The sequence below is a fragment of the Alosa pseudoharengus genome, unplaced genomic scaffold (genome assembly GCF_046254945.1).
Source record: "Alosa pseudoharengus isolate Yale_2024_CS ecotype anadromous, Long Island Sound unplaced genomic scaffold, YU_APseudo_1.1 YU_APseudo_1.1_scf_2, whole genome shotgun sequence".
Classification (NCBI taxonomy): Eukaryota; Metazoa; Chordata; class Actinopteri; order Clupeiformes; family Clupeidae; genus Alosa; species Alosa pseudoharengus.
Genome location: NW_027468663.1, coordinates 11,062,799 through 11,084,043, shown reverse-complemented (window position 1 = coordinate 11,084,043; position 21,245 = coordinate 11,062,799). Strand labels below are relative to the sequence as shown.

Below are 21,245 nucleotides of genomic sequence, written 5' to 3'. Positions count from 1 at the left end.
TGTTGTAGAACCATCAGAACGACTCTCAACCTCCATAATTATGGTCATTTTTGCTAAAATTGTTGCATAGGGCTTCTTTAACAAGCAGGCTTCGTGCTTTGCAACCCAAAGCGCTCCACATACAAGACTGACACACAAGAGAAAATATGCCGGACGGAGCGGCGTAGTAGCCAGCGCACCTGTGACACCAAGACAAACAAGACAAACAACAAACAAATTAACAAATACTATTATAAAAAGTTTTTACAAAAATTAAATAAAATAGGCCTAATAATAAAAAGAACATTTCATGTTAAATTAGTCCAATAGGTTTGCATCTAACCGGCTGAAAAATATTTGCGTTATTGCGAATTGATTTTGGCAAGTTATTAAATTTAGCTAGACTCGTTCAAATAGGTCCCCATGTGTCTACCGAGACTTTTTTGCCTCCACAGTGAACTCGAAACTTTGTATCAAGGCCTCCAAACAGACATAGGCGATGTTCACTATTTTATTAACGGGTAATGTTTCATAAAATCCTTAATTTAAACGTTACACCTTCCGCCTTCGGATGTGGTGCGTCCTAGCCAGAGCCAGAGGTCTCCGACGCTCCGGGTCCGCCAAGCCCCCATTCGAGCAAAATCCAGTCCATATTTTCCCTCAACCCCGTGTGGCTCGCTGGCAGGTCTTGTTTACTGGCGCAAAGACAGGAAAGGGGATCCTTGGAGAGACGGGGCATGTCAATCTTCTAACGTAGCTACCTCTAATGTAGGGGGAAATATTTTTCGTTTTATTCAGTGTCTATTCTCGGCTCAGTGGAATTGCTGTTTGTAGCATAAGACACTGTGTAATCAACGCCAAGACTTGGTTTACATAGATAAGAATTACAGAATGGTTCACTAACCTCGACGAGAAGTCAAGCAATTGAGGTGGACGCCTGGCTGAAATCTCAGCACTGAATTGAGCCAACACTACGGGGACGGCCTTTTCTTCGTGCATGTAGAACGCTCGATGGTGAACTTTAACTGCTGCTACTCTGCTATTTGTCGTACTATTGTTATGGACTTTACTGTTTATATAAGGGAGTGTAGTACGGTACATTATGGTCGGACAGCTGCTGCACGCGAAGCGCACTGACCCGTGAATTTACTACGCCACGCTTGCTAGCTAACATTTCATGGGCCAAGTTGTCAGCAGGACCTCAGAAGAACAACTGGCTAGGATTAGTTTACTAGGCACGGACATATAGTTAGCATTGTGTGGCCATTTTTACGATAGTCTGAACCTCCATTTGATTTTTTTAAATTCATCTTGAAACAGGGTGAATTCAAACGGATTGCTCTCCTGTTGTGACAAAAAATAACTTTATTTTGGCCTGTGTGTGTAGCCACCTAGCCAGCTAGCAGCACAGCTAACAGGGTTGACTAGCTTGTTAGCTGTAGCCATTCCTTCAGATCTGATTCGCGGGTGGTTTGCTACAGGCTTGTTACGGATTTTTCTCGAGGAACAAGGATTCCAGAAAACGCAACCGATCTGATGCAACTACGTTAAAGGAAAGACTGTACTGACATTATTTCACAATGTTGCCTGCATATATTCTCTCACGTATATATGGGTACTTTGAATCCTTAGACTTGTGTAGTTAAAGCAGCTAGTGAGTGTTAGCTAAACAATCTTTTCATATCAACGAGTTTAGCTAGCTAGCTAGCTGATTAGCTGAATGCTAGAGAATTGAACACGTTGGACTTTCTTCTCCGCCCATTTTGGGGGGTGACAGGATTTTTATCAGCCATATGTCGTTGTTTTAATAAACAAGCTGCATTAGACGCTACTCTCTTCGGATTGTCCATTAATTGATCTTCACCGCACTGGACAGTTGGTACATATCTGCAGGAGTCAGGATGCGGCTTCGGACTTTGATTGTTTTGGTGGCGTCTGTCTGCATTTTATGGAGTTGTCAGTCAACAAATGGAGAAGGTAAGTGTCTGATATAATCACTTTACAAGATTCATTTTCTATATAACTTTCTATTTCATTTGTGAACGTATTTATGTATTATGTCTGATTAAGTTAGTCTACCTGGCCATACACTGAGATGTTAGTTTTTGCAAAAGGTACCCTAAACTTGTGTACATTCTGGTCATGTGGCAACTGATTGCTAGAAGTTGTCAGACTGATCCATGGTCCTTTTGCCAAAGTATCTGTGCTGTTGATTTGTTTTGTTTCAAACAGACTCAATGTTTTGTTTTGTTTTTCTGTGTAAATCTCTTCACCTATCTTCATTACTTAGGAAATGTCACAGTGGGAATAGGCATGTGACACAAATTAGTACATTTTAAGATTAGACTGAAGTTTTGCTTCATCTAAGGTTATGCATTTCACTCCAAAGACATCAATGTTTGCGTCCATCTCTGGCAACAAGACTGATTTTTCACTTCTTGCTGAAGGGATGGACTGTGTCCATTGCTTCATTCATAGTGATGGAGTGTGTCAATTGAGGTTTAATTGAAATACACAGCTGATAGAATATTTGGACAGTTCCTAGCATTTTTGGTATTACATTTTTTTGTTTTTCATTTGTGGCAAGGGGTTGTTATTAATTAAGAATGTGATACAAGCTAGGGTTTCTATTAGCCTGATCATTCATTTGCTTTTATGTGCTCATGTGTTTGAGTCTGTATTTCTATTAGTAAGTAGTATTTCAATATGAAGTAGCATTACTTGCACAATGAAAGCAAACAACTGGCTGAAAAGTTAAGCATTTTTGAGACTTAAGTCAATTGATTGTACTTCAATTGCAAATACAAACTACTTAAAATTGTAATGCCTTAGTTTTGGGCCTACTTTTTATTTTCTGCTCGGCAGGTGCATCATACTGTCTCCACATATGACTGATATGGTTGACATTTTAGACTTTAAATTGTATGTAGTCTTTCTCAATAAACTTTCATTGTTGTCTTGACTTGAGGTCAGCTCTTGAAAAAGGCAAGATAAATAAATATAGCCATGCTTCTGACACACTTGGCCATGTTATGAACTTAGGGAAACATTGGCTAGTATTTAGTGAAGTTATTATTGCCTTTGGCCTCATCTTTGTGGCAGGATATTGAATCATTATTAGAAAATGATAATGTTTATCCTTCACACATCTCTTGTATGGAGTCTGGGTGGAGATGAGAACGGAACCCGTGTTTGAGCTTGAACTTGAACGTTGAAGTTCCTCCTCCTGGTTGATATGTTCTCTCTTCTTGAAATGATTTGACCTGTCTTAGTGTTTTGTAGCCACTGACATTAGATATTATCAGACTAAGTCTGTCACCATGGATGCGTATTTAGTCTTTTGGAGATGGTCTTTGTTAGCTTTACTGAATGCCATTAAACATGGCGATATCCTGTGATATCCTCCCTCACTTGCAGTTATTAGCTAGCATTTTTGGTTCATAGTTTTGCCAAGGCCAATTTCTCTGCTTGTGGCAGCTATTGCCCAAATGTTTTATTTAGGCTGTCTTCACTATTCAGGGCCCTGGGAGCCCTGCCTGTTACCCCATGGATACAGCTAGATGTGATGCCTTGCAGATCCCCAGTCAATCAGTACAGTAGGAATCAATAGCCCACTAACACATATGCTTGAGTAAGCACACCACCTTTTTTTATTTTTTTTATTAAAACTGTAAGAGGAGCTAATGGGTAATATCATCCAACCAGTCTGTGCGAGATTCAGAGGGCAGATTGAACATAAACAAGTTGTGTAATTGCGAAGCTGGCCCCCTTCTTGTTCCTCTCAGGCCTGCGAGTGAACTGCTGTAGGGAAGAGTGAAACTATTTTGGGGCCTCAGTTTAACCAATCAGCCAACCGACCCTTATAGAGAGGTCCCCCTGCATCACATCTGTAGTGTTTTGTGAATTTGTTTTGCTCTGTGGTCAGAAAGTGCTCCTATTCCCTTGCAGATGGACTTTTAATATTCCAATTGAAAAGAAACATAAGATGTTGTCTCTTGTTGCACTAATATCTCTGTCGAAGAGGTGGGTGGCCAGGAAGGAAATGTCCTTGTCACTGGAGCCACTGCTCGCTGCCTTGTGGGGAAAAAAAATCCTCCTCAGCACAGCGTCTAGGCCCCCTGGTTTTGTCACTCATGCCAGAGGCCCGTCATTTAAACCTGCCCTGTGGCCAATACCTACAGTAATTTCCTGTGTATTAGCCGCATTGTGTATAAGCCGCAGGACAGTGTTTTATGCAAGTTAAAAGAAACAAAACTATATTAAATGCCCCCGTGTATTAACCTCATAGCTGAAGAAATTTTTCAAAATCAATGTATAAGCCGCGGCTAATAGTTGGGAAATTACGTTACCTGATTTGCAGTGCATTCCTATCTGCTGCCACTGGCGAGAGGAAGCAGCCAAGCCTCTGTATTCTTGTGGCCTTGTATTGTGTTCTTTTATGACTTGGAACAATTGTTTGGGACGCTTGGTTTTCTTGAACAATACGATCTTTGGAGTGTCCGAGTACTTCGGTATCTGTGAAGCTGTTATGATTTGCACAGCTGAAGAGGAATTGGAGGAAGTGTTATCACAATATTTGATGTCCTGGTGAACTGAAGGAGGTAACTGATGAAAACTGTCAATTTAAAGGAGGTTCTTTGTTTTCTCGTTTAATTGGCTGGAGCACTCTGGGACACAGTGACACATAAGACCATTCAGGTGACAGGGCATTATAATGCAATATCATATATGAGGAAATGGGGGGGGGGGGGTGCTTGGTCTCTTAATCCCATTACTGACATTGATATAATTAAACCAATGGGGCCATCCTTAAAAATATTTTCGTTTGCCGTAACCCGACCGACCCTGTCAATTTAGAACCGACCCAAATATTTAGTTTTTTCCCCTTTTAGTCTGACCGACTTGCCGGTTGTAAACTTGCGTTAATACCGACCGATTGTTTTTTTTTTTTTACTCTAAACAACCAATACAAATGCAATAAAATAATATTCTTTTAGTAGGCACAAGTACTGTGAATATAAATTGCCTACATGCAAACGTGGCTCACTTAAATAAAACCCTGTGGCGTCATCTCTACACCATTGGTTTTACGCATGTCACACTATGGCCTACGCTTCGTTTCATTCACACAAACTGATAACGCTTTTACTTGGCACAAAGTTCTGGAAGAACTGTGGCCAGATCTTTTCTCATCCCTTCTCCCCCCTAGTCTAACGGTGACCGTGTCGGAGTATTGAAATTGGTTGTGGTCTATTCAGCATTTCAAACAGCACTCAAAATATGGGTCCGCAACTGCTGGTCCGCGGAGTCGTGGAGTGAAATTAGGCCCGGTGCTTTATCTGATAATTTGCTGCGCAGTTGATCAAGAACGCAGATCGACGAAAAAAGAAAACAAACGTTTCTGCTATCGATGTCATTAAACATGGAGCCCTAATTAAGTGGTTGTATGAGCATTCATTCAATGCACGTCTGAAACTGAAACTAATCGATAACGTTGGTATCAAAGCTCCGCTTCAACCTGTTGGAAGGCTATTTATTTATTATGACCGCCGCTAGCGAAGTTAGCGAAGCGGTCATATAGGGATTGTCAAAGTTTTTTTTTTTTTCGTCATCTACTTCCTGAATTTTTGGTCAATGTTACCCGGGGCACATGAAATTTGGTGGGTATGTAGCCCCACTAGACTTTTACGGAAAATTTTTGTTTCGTCCCTGGGGGCCACTCCCCCCCCCCCCCATGCTGGGCCCCCTGAACCGCAAAAAAAGCTGTTTTTCCTAAATAACTACCTGATCCGTGGCACTGAGGATGAAGAATCTTTTATGGTATGTTGGTCTCAAGGGCGCACATCAACCTGGCCCATAATCACTCATTTGTGATTTGCACCCCCCCGGTAAAAAATGAAAATGCAATATTATTCTGCTTTAATTGCCCCTATCTTCAGTTAAGATGTTCAGAACTGCACCAAATTTTATGTGTATGATTGACCTGGCATTCTCTGGGGGTATGCCAAGTTTTGTAGAATTTCATCCATGGGGGGTCCTAAAAAAATTAGGTTATGTGTACATTTAGTGACTACACTCATTGGCCTGTAGATGGCGGTGCACACATATAAACATGCACACACACACAGGCACCCACATACTATCGGTATTAGAACGGCCGATTTGCATTTGTAGAAAACTATAAATGCGGTTATACCAAGCAAATTGATAGCAGCACTGTAATTGTATCTTTCGACTGTCATTTGTTGCACGTGCTACAAAAATCATTCTGTGCAATGCAAGATTTACCAACGTTACACCGGTCTGATACAGTTTTGCCTATACATGCGTGAGACTGAGACGCCTGTTTATTTTTGTTTTAAGTGCGTGCAGGGTGTGAGGGGAATCGATGTGCTTTGATTCCAGCTTGGTAGTTGTAGTCTGTGAAATTAAAGAGCACGTGTGTGTGAAGTATCCAAACAATGACACCTTAATTTCATTATGGCTGATTTAGCAACACACCTTAAGCTACTGTGTAGTGGGTCCCATTTAGAAGTGGCTACTTCATTCGCGATTTCCTTGAGTCATGGAGCTGCGTGAATTTTATTACAACTTTTCGCCACGATATGGCAGTTTAAGTCCGCTTGATACTGTAAGGCGTAAGCTATTGGTTTCCAAAGGAGATTTTATTTGTGTCGCCAGCATAGCCTATTGACAATTTATGGTGTAAATAGGCCTACCTTATAAGCCTACCTGTAGCTTAGGGAAGCTAACAGCTTTCTATTAGGATCTAGTTTGTTAGTTACAGTTTTGTCATAGCCTAACTCCCTGATGCATTTTTGCATTTAGAATAGCCAGAGCGTGGATATCTCAATCGGAAAATTAAACAATTTCAGGTGCCTATGGACTTGGCTGGGTGAAGCCAGCCTGATCTGCCCGCTATTTATTTTTTGATTTCTTAAAAGATTGAGCTTGGTCTGGTGAAAGCCAGACTAGCCATGGACCTCAGTTACACAATGCAAGGGAACATGAATCAGCCTATATTTGCACGAACAATAACGGACAACAGCTCTTCAACTTTGGCCCGTTAAAATGTGTATGAACAGTCTAGCGACGCATTTCATCAAGGCCCATTTGGACATGTCAGTTATTTGCACCACTGGTTAGATGTAAAACAGCATTTCGTTTCAGACTACTGTTACTTAATTTGTGCATTAACAATAACGTTTCAGACTACTGTTACTTAATTTGTGCATTGACAATAAAGTAGCCTATTACATGAACTAAAGATGACTAAAATCTTATGTAGAAGAAGAAACATTCACAAAAAATCCATCCATCCAAAAATGACCTTTTGTTTTTGATAGCTGTTGAAAACGGCATGGAACTGACAGAGATGTTTTTGTTTAATTATAAATAAATAAAAAAATAAATAAAATTATGCTGATACCTTTTGCTTTTCCCAAATACAATGTAGCCTACAGGTGTAAGTGACCTTTCATCAATCCAGTTGCAATGGATGAACTGTGATGAACTGCCCTACTTGTGATTGTTTAGAGGTTTTATAACAATGCTACATCTTCTTTGGCTATTCTACAATCTATTCACCTTTTCAGCACCAGTAGGCTACTTTCTGTGCAGCCGCACACACACACTCAGGCATGCCAAACAAGCATACACAAAAGTTTCAAGAGTGGGGGATGGAGTAAAATATGGAGACAAATTGAAGTGTGATTTATTTTCGCGGAACGGATGTACAGGACTGAGCGGCGGTCATATTTTGTACCGCTATGCGGTACATCTAGTTTAACGAAACTTCCTTAGAAACAGAGCAGAGACTGTATAATACACTGTATAGCATTGAGTATTGTATAGTCAAATTTCAATATAACGTGGCCAAGAGCTATTGTAGCCTTCTTTCTGGGTACATGTAGATGAGCCCTATGACCCCAAAGTCTGCCATGACCGGGCCTCAGGTCAAAGAAGTTTGAGAAAGGCTGGTCTATATAACCTGCATCAGAATGAGGTTTGCAATGGTGCGCCTGAAGGCACGGGTTGAAGACCCAGTCAGTTACGTCACGATATGCACATTTGTGTAAATTCATTCCTACGTAATCACCATGACCAAAATTGTAAAAAATACCTACGGACTAATTTTTAATTTTTTTTGGCTGTTACTGCAAACAAAAATATTTTTAAGGATGGCCTGGAGTTCTGTTTTATTTAAAAAACTGAAAGTCCTATACATTGCTATTCAACATTATGCAATCTATTTTTATAAGAAGCAAATGCCACAAAACGGTAACAAAATCATTATCCTACTTATTATGCATCTTCCTACCAAAATAAGAAGAAACTTCATGTCACTTTAAATGGTTTGACCAGACCTAACTGTTCAAACTGTATCATAGTAGCCTACTTGGTGCTGTGTTGTCTGTGATCTGGGATTGTGTAATGTTACAACTCCGGCCTGTGTTGTTTTTGCTTGTTTGTATTGGCCTAGCTCAGGCCTATTATTTAAGATAAGATAAGCTAGTTTAACATATAGGCCTATCACATGTGAACACTTCTTTGATAGATAGATAGATAGATAGATAGATACTTTATTGATCCCCAAGGAGAAATTCAAGAATTGGTGGTAGTTTACAGACTTTGTCATATCAAACTTACAAATTTAGTATGGATGTCACATCAATGTATACTGCAAGTCAGTTGTCAGAAGCTCAATGAGAAAACAATCTTCTTGTTCACATTCACATGGGCCAATCATCCCCCTGACACAGGAAATGAAATCATAAAATGCTCTAATTCTGTGTAGTAAACATGTTTTGCAACCTTCTGTCCTCAACAGTGTTTAGAATAGCAACATTTCTGGAGGAAATGGCCCACTGAAAATGCCCCAATAAACACTACAAAAGAGTTTTGTAGGTTTTTTCATTTGACACTTAATTTTAGCCTTATCTTAAAGGTACTGGATAGACGACCATCTAAGTCATCTAAGTCCAGTACTTTTTTTCAAATGTTATTTTATTATTAAAAGTATAGCTTCCGACCCAGGGTTATTTCCCCTGAGGCTAGCAGGCTTCATTGGGCCTAGTCTCTTCACTTTTCTCCCCTTTTTTCTCCCTGTCTGTCTTTTCTTTTTTAGTCTTGGTATCTTTCTCTCTTTATCTCAAGCCTCAGCTCTCAGTGCTTCAGACCTTAGGTGAATGTCACCAAGTAAAACCTATAATTTTACAAAAAAAAAAATAAGCTCAATGAAAAAAAGTAAATGTTCAAGGATTTCCCCATCATCTGAGCGGTAGGCTATGCAGTTAGCTACAAATGCAGATACCTATTGATGGATCCATTAAAGCGAGTTCAGCACAAACCTGTGGAAAATCACAGTCCGTTCAATCCGCCCCCCTCATCCTGCCTAGCAGATGATTAGTGTAGCCACTAGCTAGGATAAGGTCAAACTGAATTATAGTCTTGTTCTTGTCCAGGTGATGCACAAATGTACTAGTTTCTCTCTACAGTCAGACTTGGCATTCCTCTGGCTTTCTGTCTTGTGCGCTGCAGCCCCTATGCTGATTCTGAGTGTTGGTCACTATCCCTGTTTAACGTGTTAGATTTTCAATTGGCAATGTGGTGCTAAAAATAATCTCCCCGGCCAAGAGTGTATAGGCCTACTGATGGCAAATATGGCAGCCTGTGTGTGTGTCTGTGTGTATGAGAGAGAGAGAGAGTGTGAGTGTGTGCGTGCGTGCGTGCGTGCAGGAAGAGTAAGCAAGCGATCTTTCGCTCTTGGTTTAGCTTTCCAGTGCCTCACAGTTTTTCCAGGACCTGCCCCAAACTCTCAGATCATTCCCTAATCCTCCATAGTGGGGATACCCCTGCTGGAGCCGTAAACACGCAGGCTGCTGCAAGGCAGCCATGTGTTTGCACTTGTGTTTGCTAATGTGTGCACTGGGTTATGTGTGTACTTGTATACATGCACAGACGTTCGTGTGTGTGTGTGTGTGTGTGTGTTTGCTCTTGCGCGTGCATAACCCAGCCTCCCCCTGCCCTTGGTGCTGGCTGCACTGAAGCAGCGGTCCACTCTCATTGGTGCGGGCATTGGACATGTATCAAAGTTCCACATTATTGGGTCTTCATTCATGTGTGTGATTCATGTTAACCGACGTGGGAACCAGGGAACAAGCACAGCAGGATTCGTCTCCCCTTAAGGGGGAACTGTCCCCTTTTCCTAGTGGGTCATAGATACACAATGCTTTGTGTTTAATTAGTTGTCATTTTAGCATGGCTGAGTGCTTAAAAACACATATGTCAGTGTCTAAGTGTCTACTTGGTTATGTGTATTGCTGTCTGATACACATTTTAGATGCATTAAAAAAGTTATTTTGTAAAAGTGACCTTTTTCTCTCTAGTTGATTTCTCTGGCTGTTCGTGAAGTGGTCTTTCTCTCTAGTAAAGGAACAATCTGTTGATCCGATGTAAAGTGTCAATAGCCAACAGGTAGTGAGTAGAAGGCCTAATATGGAGGTCCGGTGTAAAGTCCCCTGCCTCGCTGAAGCTGTAGTGCAGCAGTCTGGTGGTCTGGTGTGGTCCTGTGTGGCTGCTGGCCTGGTGGTCTAGTGTGCGAAGCCCAGGCAGGAATGCTGGAGCGGCAGGAGGGAGGCTTTATTGCCGTCGTTAGCCTCGTTACATCACATGCCAGCCATCCCAGCCAGCCGCTTCAGGGCCAGGCCAGAGCAGCAGCCGTCCGCAGGCAGGGACTCAGAGGAGCACTTGATTCCAGGCCAGAGCTGCTTTGGGGCTGTCTGTGTGGTGGGGCTATCTGGGGACGTAAGTTGCTGCCACCTGTGTGTTTTATATGATTTGTAGCCCAATGAAGCTGTCGTTTGAGCTGTGCTATGGTATGGCGGTATATGAAAAATAGCACAAAACGGACGGGACATGACAACCTAACATGTAGAGTTCACTAAATGTATGTGGCCTCCAAATTGGATTTAATAAAAAGCCTTATAAAGTGGCCACAAACTTCGAATTCTCATAACATTTGATATAGACTATCAAAAAGAACAATTCGTAACTGTTTGTCCAGTATAACCTATTCAACGACTTAGGCAGAGGAAACCAAACAGGAAGTGATATCTTAAGTAAAGTAGGCAGTTTACATGAAACATGCCGCAAGTTTTCATGCCATAAGTTTACATGCCGCAAGCACTTATAACTGCACTTGGCATCATGACATCAAGTTTTTATTGCAGCTATGCTATTGTCTGATTGTCCCCCTCATCTCTGCTTACAGTCATAAATCTAATTTTATAGAATTTAAATCAGTCCGTTGGATTATTTAGTACTTTAATAGTGAGTTTCAGCATGCTTTCTTTCTCTGATGGGTTTCACAGGTTTACTTCAAAAGGGACTTTTTTGCCAAAATCTAAGTGCTTTGTTTTTTTTTCCTTCATGTAAATAGTCATATTACTTAATTCTGAACCCCCCCCCCCCCTTCTTCCCTCACACTCCCTCTACTATCTTTTCTCGCAGTCTGCTCCAGCATAGACATCCGGAACAACACGACGGACCTGGCGTTACTAAAGAACTGCACGGTGATCGAGGGCCACCTGAAGATACTACTCATGTTCAAAACCAAGCCAGAGGACTTCCGCGGCCTCAGCTTCCCCAACCTCACCATGATCACCGACTACCTGCTCCTCTTCCGTGTCTACGGGCTGGAGAGCCTGAGCGACCTCTTCCCCAACCTGACGGTCATCCGGGGCAACAACCTCTTCTTCAACTACGCACTGGTGCTGTTCGAGATGCTGCAACTGAAGGAGATTGGCCTGCACAGCCTGACGAACATCACGCGCGGCGCCGTGCGTGTGGAGAAGAACCCGGACCTGTGCTATCTGGCCACGCTGGACTGGTCCAAGGTGCTGGACACAGTGGAGGACAACTACATTGTGGCAAACAAGAATGAGCGCGAGTGTGGCGATGTTTGCCCCGGCACGGTCAAGGGAAAAATCACCTGCCCACAGACCACCATCAATATGCACTTCAGCGAACGCTGCTGGACCTTACGGCACTGCCAGCGCAGTAAGTAGTACCAATGTCCTTTATGTCCCTATTTTCCTCTGTCTGTCTCTTTCTTTCTTTCTTTCTCTGTCCTGTCTTTGTTTTATGACCGTGGATGGTACTTTTAGAATGTACTCAAGTCCACATCATTTTATTTTGGAGGCAGAGGCAGATTTCTGTTAATGTATATTTATTGAGTGGAGATGTGTATATACTTTTGAGTGCCAAGTGTTAGGCTGTCACTAGCAGCTCTGAAAGGGTCCTGATTATGATGTGCTCAGAGAATGCAAGCCAAGTTTGTGTCAGCTGAGCTTGGACCCTGTACCTGAATATGACATAGTATCAGTGTTTGTGTGCGTGCGTGTGTGTGTGTGCGTGTGCGTGTGCGTGTGCGTGTGCGTGTGTGCGCGCAGCCTGTGCAACAGGGGTAATCTGTAACTTGATGATACAGACTCTGCATCTGCTGTTTGATAATGACGTCTGTGAACATGTCTAACAAGGTGGCCTAAGGCCTCAGTCCCTATGGGTCTCCTTGAGGAACATCAGAGGCAGTGGGAGCAGCAGCAGTAGTTTTGGCTCAAGTTTAAACACTCAGAAGAATTTTGCAGATCAATGAGGAGTCTGCCCTCTTACGCAATCAAGCCAGCACACATCATGTAACTGTTCTTTTAACTGTTAGTTTGGCCTCATGTGCAGTTTGAGGCATGTTCTTTACACACACACACACACACACACACACACACACACACACACACACACAGGCAAGCTCAAACTCTAAAGCCAGTCCTCTTGAGTGTGAGTTTTTTTTCTGTCGTGCTGAAGCTTTTAATGCCATCTAGTATTGACAACCACTGGGAAATTGCAGTTCTGAGTATCAGCTCATTAATGTTGTTGTTTTTTCAGCATATTATATTTTTAATATTATATTTTTATGACAGTCCAGGGTCAGAATTGACATCACTTTCTCACCATGTGCATAAAAGGAAAACAAGTCCTGTCTCTCACTCAGAAAGAATTAAAGGTCCTAAGAGAAGATGCTTTGACTGCTACTTTGTTTTCGTAGAGTTGTATGCATCGGAGTTGGGGGTGGGGGGTGTTGTGGTGATAATAATTTCCTGCTCCTTCAGTAAGCAGTTCCTCTCACATGCTAGCTCATATCAGTCATGTGAGTCAAGTGAGGCTGGACTCCAGTATTTGGTAAGGAAGCAACATTTGTGTGTGTGTGTGTGTGTGTGTGTGTGTGTGTGTGTCTGAGAATATTTGTTAGTTTAATATTTGCTTAGAGCCCTGTGTGGTGAGAGGACGAGTGATGTAGTCCTGACTGGCTGGCATCTCAAGTAGGGATGGGCTGGGTTTGGTTGGGATGTGCTGCTCTCCTCCCGGGCTGGGCCGGCCTGCGGTCTGCTGCCGCTGCTGGAGGCTCTGTGGTTTGGACTCCTGTGCCGCCCTCTGCACTGAACGACTTGTCAAGCCACAGAACACACAGACTCATGCTGTGGGTTTATGTGGTGAAAACGACCAGGGTGTCATATTAGGCCTGGTGGTGTCTGGGTAAATTTAATGGTTAATCTTCCAATTTGGTGCACAATACTGCTGTCTTGTGCTATGAATTGGTATTGTAGTGGAACAGGTGCACTTTGGCATCAGCAGCTGAACACTCCACTGGTATCACAGCTGCTAATAGAGCGCCCAGGCCTATTATAGAAGACGTGTTTTTTAAATGCCCATTTATGCCCAGTCAGTGCTCTTTAAGAGTTCCCATACATAGAAATGCTTCCTTATGCTTTGTTATTTCTCAGCTTACACCATTTCAACCTGTTTATGAACTAGGGCTGGGTGTTATCAGCATATAAAATTAAACAATGTTATAATTGTAAAATCTCAAAAATAGAATAAGTGTGACTGCCGTCATTCAAACACCAGTGCCTGCACTTCTGTGGAGCTACAGTAAAGTTATTACGGCAGAGGTCTGCTTCCCCATACACAATTGCAAGCCTCTGTAGGTTCTGTAGGCCCCATTATTTAACATGTACAGTTTGACTGTTTTAAGGTCAAATCCCTCCTCATTTAGCACATTTCTTAGTGGAAGATTGCCACACCGGTATTGAATCAGACTTATGACACCTAACTGCCTCCTACTGATGTTTTTTTTTCTTCATTAACAGCTTGTGTTCAACAGAAAAAACAGGGGGGAAAAGGTTCAAATTTGACATCCTAAAAATATCTATTTAGTGGCTTAATCCACTACAGTGGCAAGTGTTGTGCCTTCTGCAGTGGTAAATATGCAGCCTCTTTTGAGCGGAAGGTGCCACAGATTCAGCAGGTTGCATTAAAGAGTTGTTGTGGAGCTATTGTCATGATTCAGCCAGCAATTTGCATTGGCTTGAAACCTGATCCCCTGATCTGGCTCAATAGTGTGAGAGCGACAGCAGCAGCAGAAGCAGCAACAGTAATCACAGGTTTTCGGGATATGTTTTGTAAACAAAGCTCCAGGACCCGGTTTTGTTTTATATCAGGAACTTATGAAGGCATTTCCTCTGCCTTTTTTCCCTAATGGAAAATCCAAGGTCTTCCAAGATCGGCCTCATTAGCCTGTTTTACTAGCGCTGAAGCTAAACACTAGCACATTGGGCTAGTTCATTAGCTCGACGGGCCTGTGGTGATGCACTTGTTAAGCTGGGCCTATTAGATTAAGCTTAACCTTTTGCAGCTACGCATCACAACATCCACTTACCAACCAGTCAGCTGCTCTTTGATCACTCTTAGTCTTTCTACTTTTTCCCCCTTGAACATGAGATGAAGGATGTCCTAACAATACTTTTGCATTAGGCCTGGGTGAGAGAAAAAAAGATTTTTAATTTTTTATTTTATGAACACATTTTTCTAAGGTTCACCATCCTAAATTATGACTGATTAGGCCTAGATGATGACCCAATTTTACATTTGGACAACTGCTTATAACTTCACTAAAACATAGGGTTGCATTGACTCACATGTTTAGAATTGTTTAGCTACTTCATGCGTCACCATACAAAATTTTGTAAAAACTTTTAAAAAAAACTGAAGTCAGTGGCATTATACAGCTCGTGATAAAAGAGCAAATTGTGTTCTCAGTCTTGGTTGATAGTTTTACAATTCCACAGAATTTCCATTTGATCATACTCTTAAAAAATGCTTTATTGGCAAGCTGGCCTGTGATTGTTGTCTGTTTTTTTAAATGATAATATCTTCTTTGCATCTACACTTGAGTCTGTCAACGTGGTATTATGGTACACACACACACACACACACGGTTGTTGTTGTATGACGTAGAGGGTGCAACTGAACGATACAGCTGATGGCCTGAATGATTGACTGTTGCAGGTCATGTGTTGCAATTGATGGTTCTTGCTCTGACTTGGGGTTTGTTCCTGCAAGCAAACCTCACTTATGTGTTTTTTTTTCTGTTGGAAAAACACTGAATGGATGTAGTGGTGTTAAAAAGGAAAAAAAAAATGTGTGGGCCAGCAGGGGTCCTCTGCACAGTAGCGAGGGGCCTCTATTGACCTCGCGACCAAGACAGCCTCACGTAGCTCTCCCCCGTGGATCACAGAGTTCAGATAGTATTATTATTAGTTCTTTGCGGATATGTCATGCTCCATCTGAAGATTCACAAGTGTTCACAAGTGTGCACGAGGGGTCAGCGGAGAGGAGAGGGAAGAGGGGGGACCGCGAAATAACCGTGGCTGTCTGGCATCAGGCCGTGTCCGTAAGCAAGACGAGAAGAAAGCCTCGGGGCCCTGTGTCAGAAGTGTTTGTGAGCATAGAATATGCTACATCAGCAGCTAAACTCTCTCTTTCTTTTTTCTTTTTTTGTCTTTTATGGTGGGGTGGAAGCGGGGGTGAATTTGCAAGTTTCCATCAGTCACAGTCAGCGCCGTTTTTCATTTCACTTTTGGCTCACTTCTGGACGTGGCGGTGCTCCTTTTCCCCCAGCAGATTTAAGTTTCCACCACGTGTAGGGCTTTTGTGAAAACAGCATCAGCATTGTCCAAAGTCCTACTCCTTTTTAAAAAAAAATGTATTATTATTATTATTATTATTATTATTATTATTATTATTCAGTTACAGGCCTCCAATCCAACTCAGCTCAACATATGGAAGAGCGTTGTTTAGACAAAAAGCTATCCAGATTGAGCAGGTGAAGGGTCCTGGAGAGGTTTTTCTGGCGTAGTTTGTGTGAAACAGAGGGAGTGTGCTGCGCGTGCATGTTTGTACATGCACGCATATTTGTGAGCGAGATTGTGTGTTAATGTACAGCCATGCTGGACTGCATATTGAGTCATGCAGAATGAACTGGGGTAAACCCCTGGCCCACTCTCAAGTCCTGGTTTGGATGTTTTTTGCATCGCTCTGGGTCCGTGTGCTCGCCGCTCCACAGCTCTTAGAGCTCAGCGGTGGTCCCGGCTCCTGTGCAAGCCTGCAGCCCAGCCATGAACGAACCGGAGCCTCCCCCAGCGAGTTTGCGTTTTACACACTCGCATTATAAAATGATCTTCATTACCCACTCTCATGGGAGATTAGAAGCATCAGCTGAAAGGAGGGGTGTGTGTGTGTGTGTGGAGGGGGGTGGGCAGGCAGGCAGTCAGGCAGTCATTGAATAATGACGGAGAGAGAGAAAGCAATGAACTGAATGAAAGAAAGGAGAAAACATGAGGGAGACTGGATGTAGGGAAAGAATGGGTAAGAACATGGGTGTAACCAGTTTCAGGGTGGGCATACACAGAGTGAATTTAATCAGGCTACATAGATTTCTCTCATCCGAATGCGTCTTTTTCCGTGTCTTTCTCTTGTGTCCATCCCTCTTTCCATCTCTCTCTTTTTCTCTTGTGTCCATCCCTCTCTTTCCATCTCTCTCTCTCTTTCTCTTGTGTCCATCCCTCTTTCTATCTCTCTGTCTCTCTTGTGTGCAACCCTCCATTCACTTCCCCCCATTCATTCATTTTCATCCCCTATTTTCTTCTTTCTTTTTTTTCTCTTTGTTTTTCTCTAGTTGGTTTCATCCAATTCATTCTCTTCAGTGAGCGGAGCTGAGTCTAACATATGCCATCACATCATTATAAGACCTCACACAACCACAAGCATTCAGCATCAGGAAGGGACTGAGCTCTGGTTTCAAAGCCACAGTGTAGACAGTTTGGAGCAGGGCTGCACAAATAATCAATTGCAATGAGCTAATTGCAAAGGCTGCAATTAACGGTGCAGCTTGCAACTCTGCCCCAATGGTTAATCTTGTCACATGATTGCTATATTCATGTCATCCTCCTTGTATGTCAGACAGTGAAGCTCACCTGGGGTCAAGCCCAACTGGAGTGATGTGAGCTTCACTGTCTGACACACACATTTTAATACCTTTATTTGTGTTCACATTTTACAATAGATTTCATTGAACACAAACAATCTTAGATACCAGCAATGGTTACTTCTCTGCTGTCTTCATCAACAACAACAATATCTGGCTTTTTTGCAGCAACATTTGAAAACACATTATTTCCACTATTACAGAGTTTGAACATTCAAGGTGAGACACATACATTCTTGTAGATTTTGCATGGTGAAGCATATGGAATTATGTGTTCAACTAGTAAGTCAACAATTCTGTCATGTCTGGCAATGTACATTCCCTTATACACATAGCAGCCACACATACACACACACACACACAAACATACGTGTGTGTGTTTGTGTGTGTGATGGACAGTGAAACTCACCTAACTGGAGTGATGTGCTTTACATGCATTAGACATGCTCACTAATCAGAAGTGCAAGCACAATTGTGACATCACAATTAGATATTTTTCCCAAATCATGCAGCTCTTGTTTGGCGCAGGGAATACTTTTTTTTTTTTTTTAAAAGACAAAAATATTTTTCAACTTGCGGTTGTGTGCTTGTCAGTCATGTGTGTATATGTGTGTGTGTGTGTTGGACTGTTTTAGCGTCAGATAAGGACCTTTGGGAGGGTTCTTGTTTGAGCTCTTTTGTCAAAGTCCAAATTTAAACCCCTGGACGTCATCCGGCACAGACACCCAGAGCTGCCTGCGCCAGGGCTGTTTTAGTTGTTCGCAAGGCGACACGCAGCCAGGCCCAAGGCTCGCATGTGATCAGTGTATGTTATGTGTGTATGTGTCAGTGTTCTGACTGGGGTGACCATTGTTTCCTGCTGCTAGGTAACTGTGGTAGTAACACTGCTCTGTTCACACTGGTTGTGCACGCACAGATCGTTCCCAACGGAAAGATAGGTCATTATTTGAGGACAGGGTGTGTGTGTGTGTGTGTGTGTGTTAGTGTTAGTGTTAGTGGAGAGATGCTTTGGCTTTCTGACCCCCTCAGGCCCTCACATGCTCCGGCACTAGAGGAAACTCTGCTTCCAATTCAAGCTCAGCGGGAACAATGGCTACTGCCAAACTTCACAGAACGGCCATCTATGATTGTTTCCCGGAATTGTGCGACAGCTTCCTTCTTTCCGCTGATGAATGAGTCCTCAGGGAGCGATCCGAGGGCCCCCACGCAGCGACCACACCTCCTGACATGGAGCCAGCACACTTGCCATGCACAACCCCCAGCCCCCAGCACACACACAAACTCATGCCCCTTCCTCGACAGGAACACCGTCAGATGAAGAACCGGCCACCGGAGGACTCCAAAAAGAAGAGTAAACATGTACAGACGCAGAAACAATGCCAGCACGCGTCGCCCCTTTCCCCAGCGTTCCGCCATCCTGAACCGGATGTGTTTGTTTTCACACGCTCTTTAAAAGGGACAGCAGACCTCTTTATGAACTGGGGAAGTTGGATCATAAGGTCGGCCAGGATGGCCAGTGTGCTCTCGCTCTTTTGCTTTCTCTAGCTCTCTCCCCCCTGGTCATTTTGTTTACACAATCCTTTCCTGCACATTGCCATCAATCAATAATGCTTTAACGCAGGGTATGTGAAATCAGTAGTACCATTAACATTCATTGTTCTACATTAATAGTGTATAGAACTGTTAATCAATTTCCAACCAGGCACCATAAGTTTCCCATCGTTAACCCATAGTTTATCCACTCCCCATAGGCTGCTGCATGCCATCGCCATCACTACCAGTGTCTCACACATGTGTGGTTGGCATATCCATCATGCTGTTATGTTTTTGTGTTGAGTCTATTTTATTATGTTTCATGCGCGTCTGAAGTGCTCTCGCATGCGTCTCTTTTCAGCACTTTTTTTTCTATTTCTAAATTGCTAAGTATAGACTACATTTAATTTATTTCATCTCATGTGCTGGCCTTTTGGGTTGCCTTCTGATTGTGCTCTTTTAAGGGAAAGTTCCTAATATGCGCTCTGAATCCAGCCAGAAAGGCCAGCCAACCGGTATGTTTTTCTGCTATGCCGACAGTTACTGACGACCTCTTGCACTGATTTATTTTCGCACTTAGATACTTGCACTAAAATGTGGTGACAACAGCACACTTTATACTGTCTGGGCCTTTCTTTTTTTGCCTTTTCTCAAAGCCCATACCAAGGTGATGAGATTAAACTAAGAGCTTTTAGTAGCTCACAGAGCAGAACTGGACCAATTTGAGGGGGTATTAAGCAAATTATGGCGCGTTTCCGTCAACAGCCATAGTCTCTGTCCTCCTCCGGCGGCAGTGCTTAGGCTGGCTGGCTGGCGAGTGGTTTGGCTGCCTCTGCTGCTGGTGCAGCCGTGTTGCTGACTTCATGGCTCTGGCAGAGCAGCTCACAGGAGCAGGGAGTGTAAGCTGCTCTCGGCCGTTCGCTGCTCTGTCCCTGCCCTGCCTCTGGAATCCCAGACATGCAAGGCATTCATTAAACCTCAGCAGAAAGCATTTCTTCACTGCCTTAAACTCTGTTGCCCCCCAACACACACACACAAACAATCTCTCTCTCTCTCTCTCTCTCTCTCTCACACACTCTCTCTCTCTCTCTCTCGTTCCACTTGTTCCTCTGTCCTTCAAGCTGTCTCTCTTTCACACCCAAACTGTTACACAGAAGTGTGATTTCAAACTGTTTGATGGCTACTGAGCCGTGCAAATGAATTTCACTGGAATACTGTCTCATCATCCAAGTGCTTCATTCTGAGGAAATGAGGTGACGGTGGCAGGTGGAGTGACTGGATGAGACGGGGTGGTGTGTGTCAAGGTTCCATAGTCTGCAGAGTGAGTGTGTATGTTTCTGAAGGGGATGTTGCTGCTGTTATCTCTCCCGTGCTCTATGAGGAATTTGACCCACTGTTTACCCAGAGAGTTTTGGGGTGTGAATGCCATCACAGCCTACAGGTTTTACAACATCTTACAGCGAACCTAAAGAAAATGCATCATCATATCCCACTTCAACCACTAGCTTACTACTACTACAGTTACTTTCTCAACAGACAAGAGAGTCTGGTATTTGCGCTGTTGAATAGTTTTCAGTTTCTTTTTTTTAAATGTATTTATTTTTTAAGTGTAATGTCTTCAAAGTAGGGCTGGGCGATAAAACGATAGCGATATGTATCGCAATAGACATGTAATCGATATCAATAAAAAAATAAGTTCGATGGAACATTCGATAATTAAAAGCAACACACACCTCCCGCCTTATGTAAGTAGGCTAAATATATCTTGCATTGCATTGTGCAACTCTACCAGAGTAGGCCTACCTCAACACAGACTCTCAATGAGTCCTTGCCCCGTGCACTCTCTTTCTCTCTCCCTCTCAACAGGCGCATCCCTCCTCAGCATGCACATGTAATCCAAACTTTCACAATCGTGCAAGATGACTGGCTAAATTGCTATTAAATCCGGTTAGCATCATTAGCACGCTGCACGAATTTGTTTAAAACTGTTGCATTCAAATTGACTGCTAAATTCTAATATGCAAATGGTAAAGTATTTTCCAAGACTCCAACGGGCCTGTCCCAAGGAGAAAAAATATTAATTTGAAACACACGTGGGGAAACTGAACAGTCTAACCAGTAGAGTAGACTATGATAAACTAGCAAATTAAGCTACTTTGTTTACAATATTTCCAGGCTTCAACCAGTGCTGCTTTTCATTCAGATTTATGTGCACATTTATTTATTTGAATGTTTTTCATGATTGTGTTGCTATTTCTTTTCCCTTTTTGCTTTGATTGATAACTGAGGTGATTAAAATCAGAGGAAAGTTAAGTTTAAAATAAAAGTGTTTATATTGAACCTTTTTTCCCTT

General features: G+C 42.7%; 1 protein-coding gene across 1 annotated transcript in view; it reads left to right on the top strand.

Annotated features, from left to right (window-relative positions):
* The first annotated feature begins 716 nt into the window (after nucleotides 1–716).
* Nucleotides 717–21,245, top strand: part of insra (insulin receptor a) — a 58,126-nt gene continuing 37,597 nt past the window's right edge. The window contains exons 1-2 of the mRNA XM_076293691.1: nucleotides 717–1,956; nucleotides 11,491–12,039. Coding sequence (XP_076149806.1) covers nucleotides 1,881–1,956; nucleotides 11,491–12,039 — 625 coding nt within the window. The 5' untranslated portion in view covers nucleotides 717–1,880. The remainder of the gene's footprint in view (nucleotides 1,957–11,490; nucleotides 12,040–21,245) is intronic.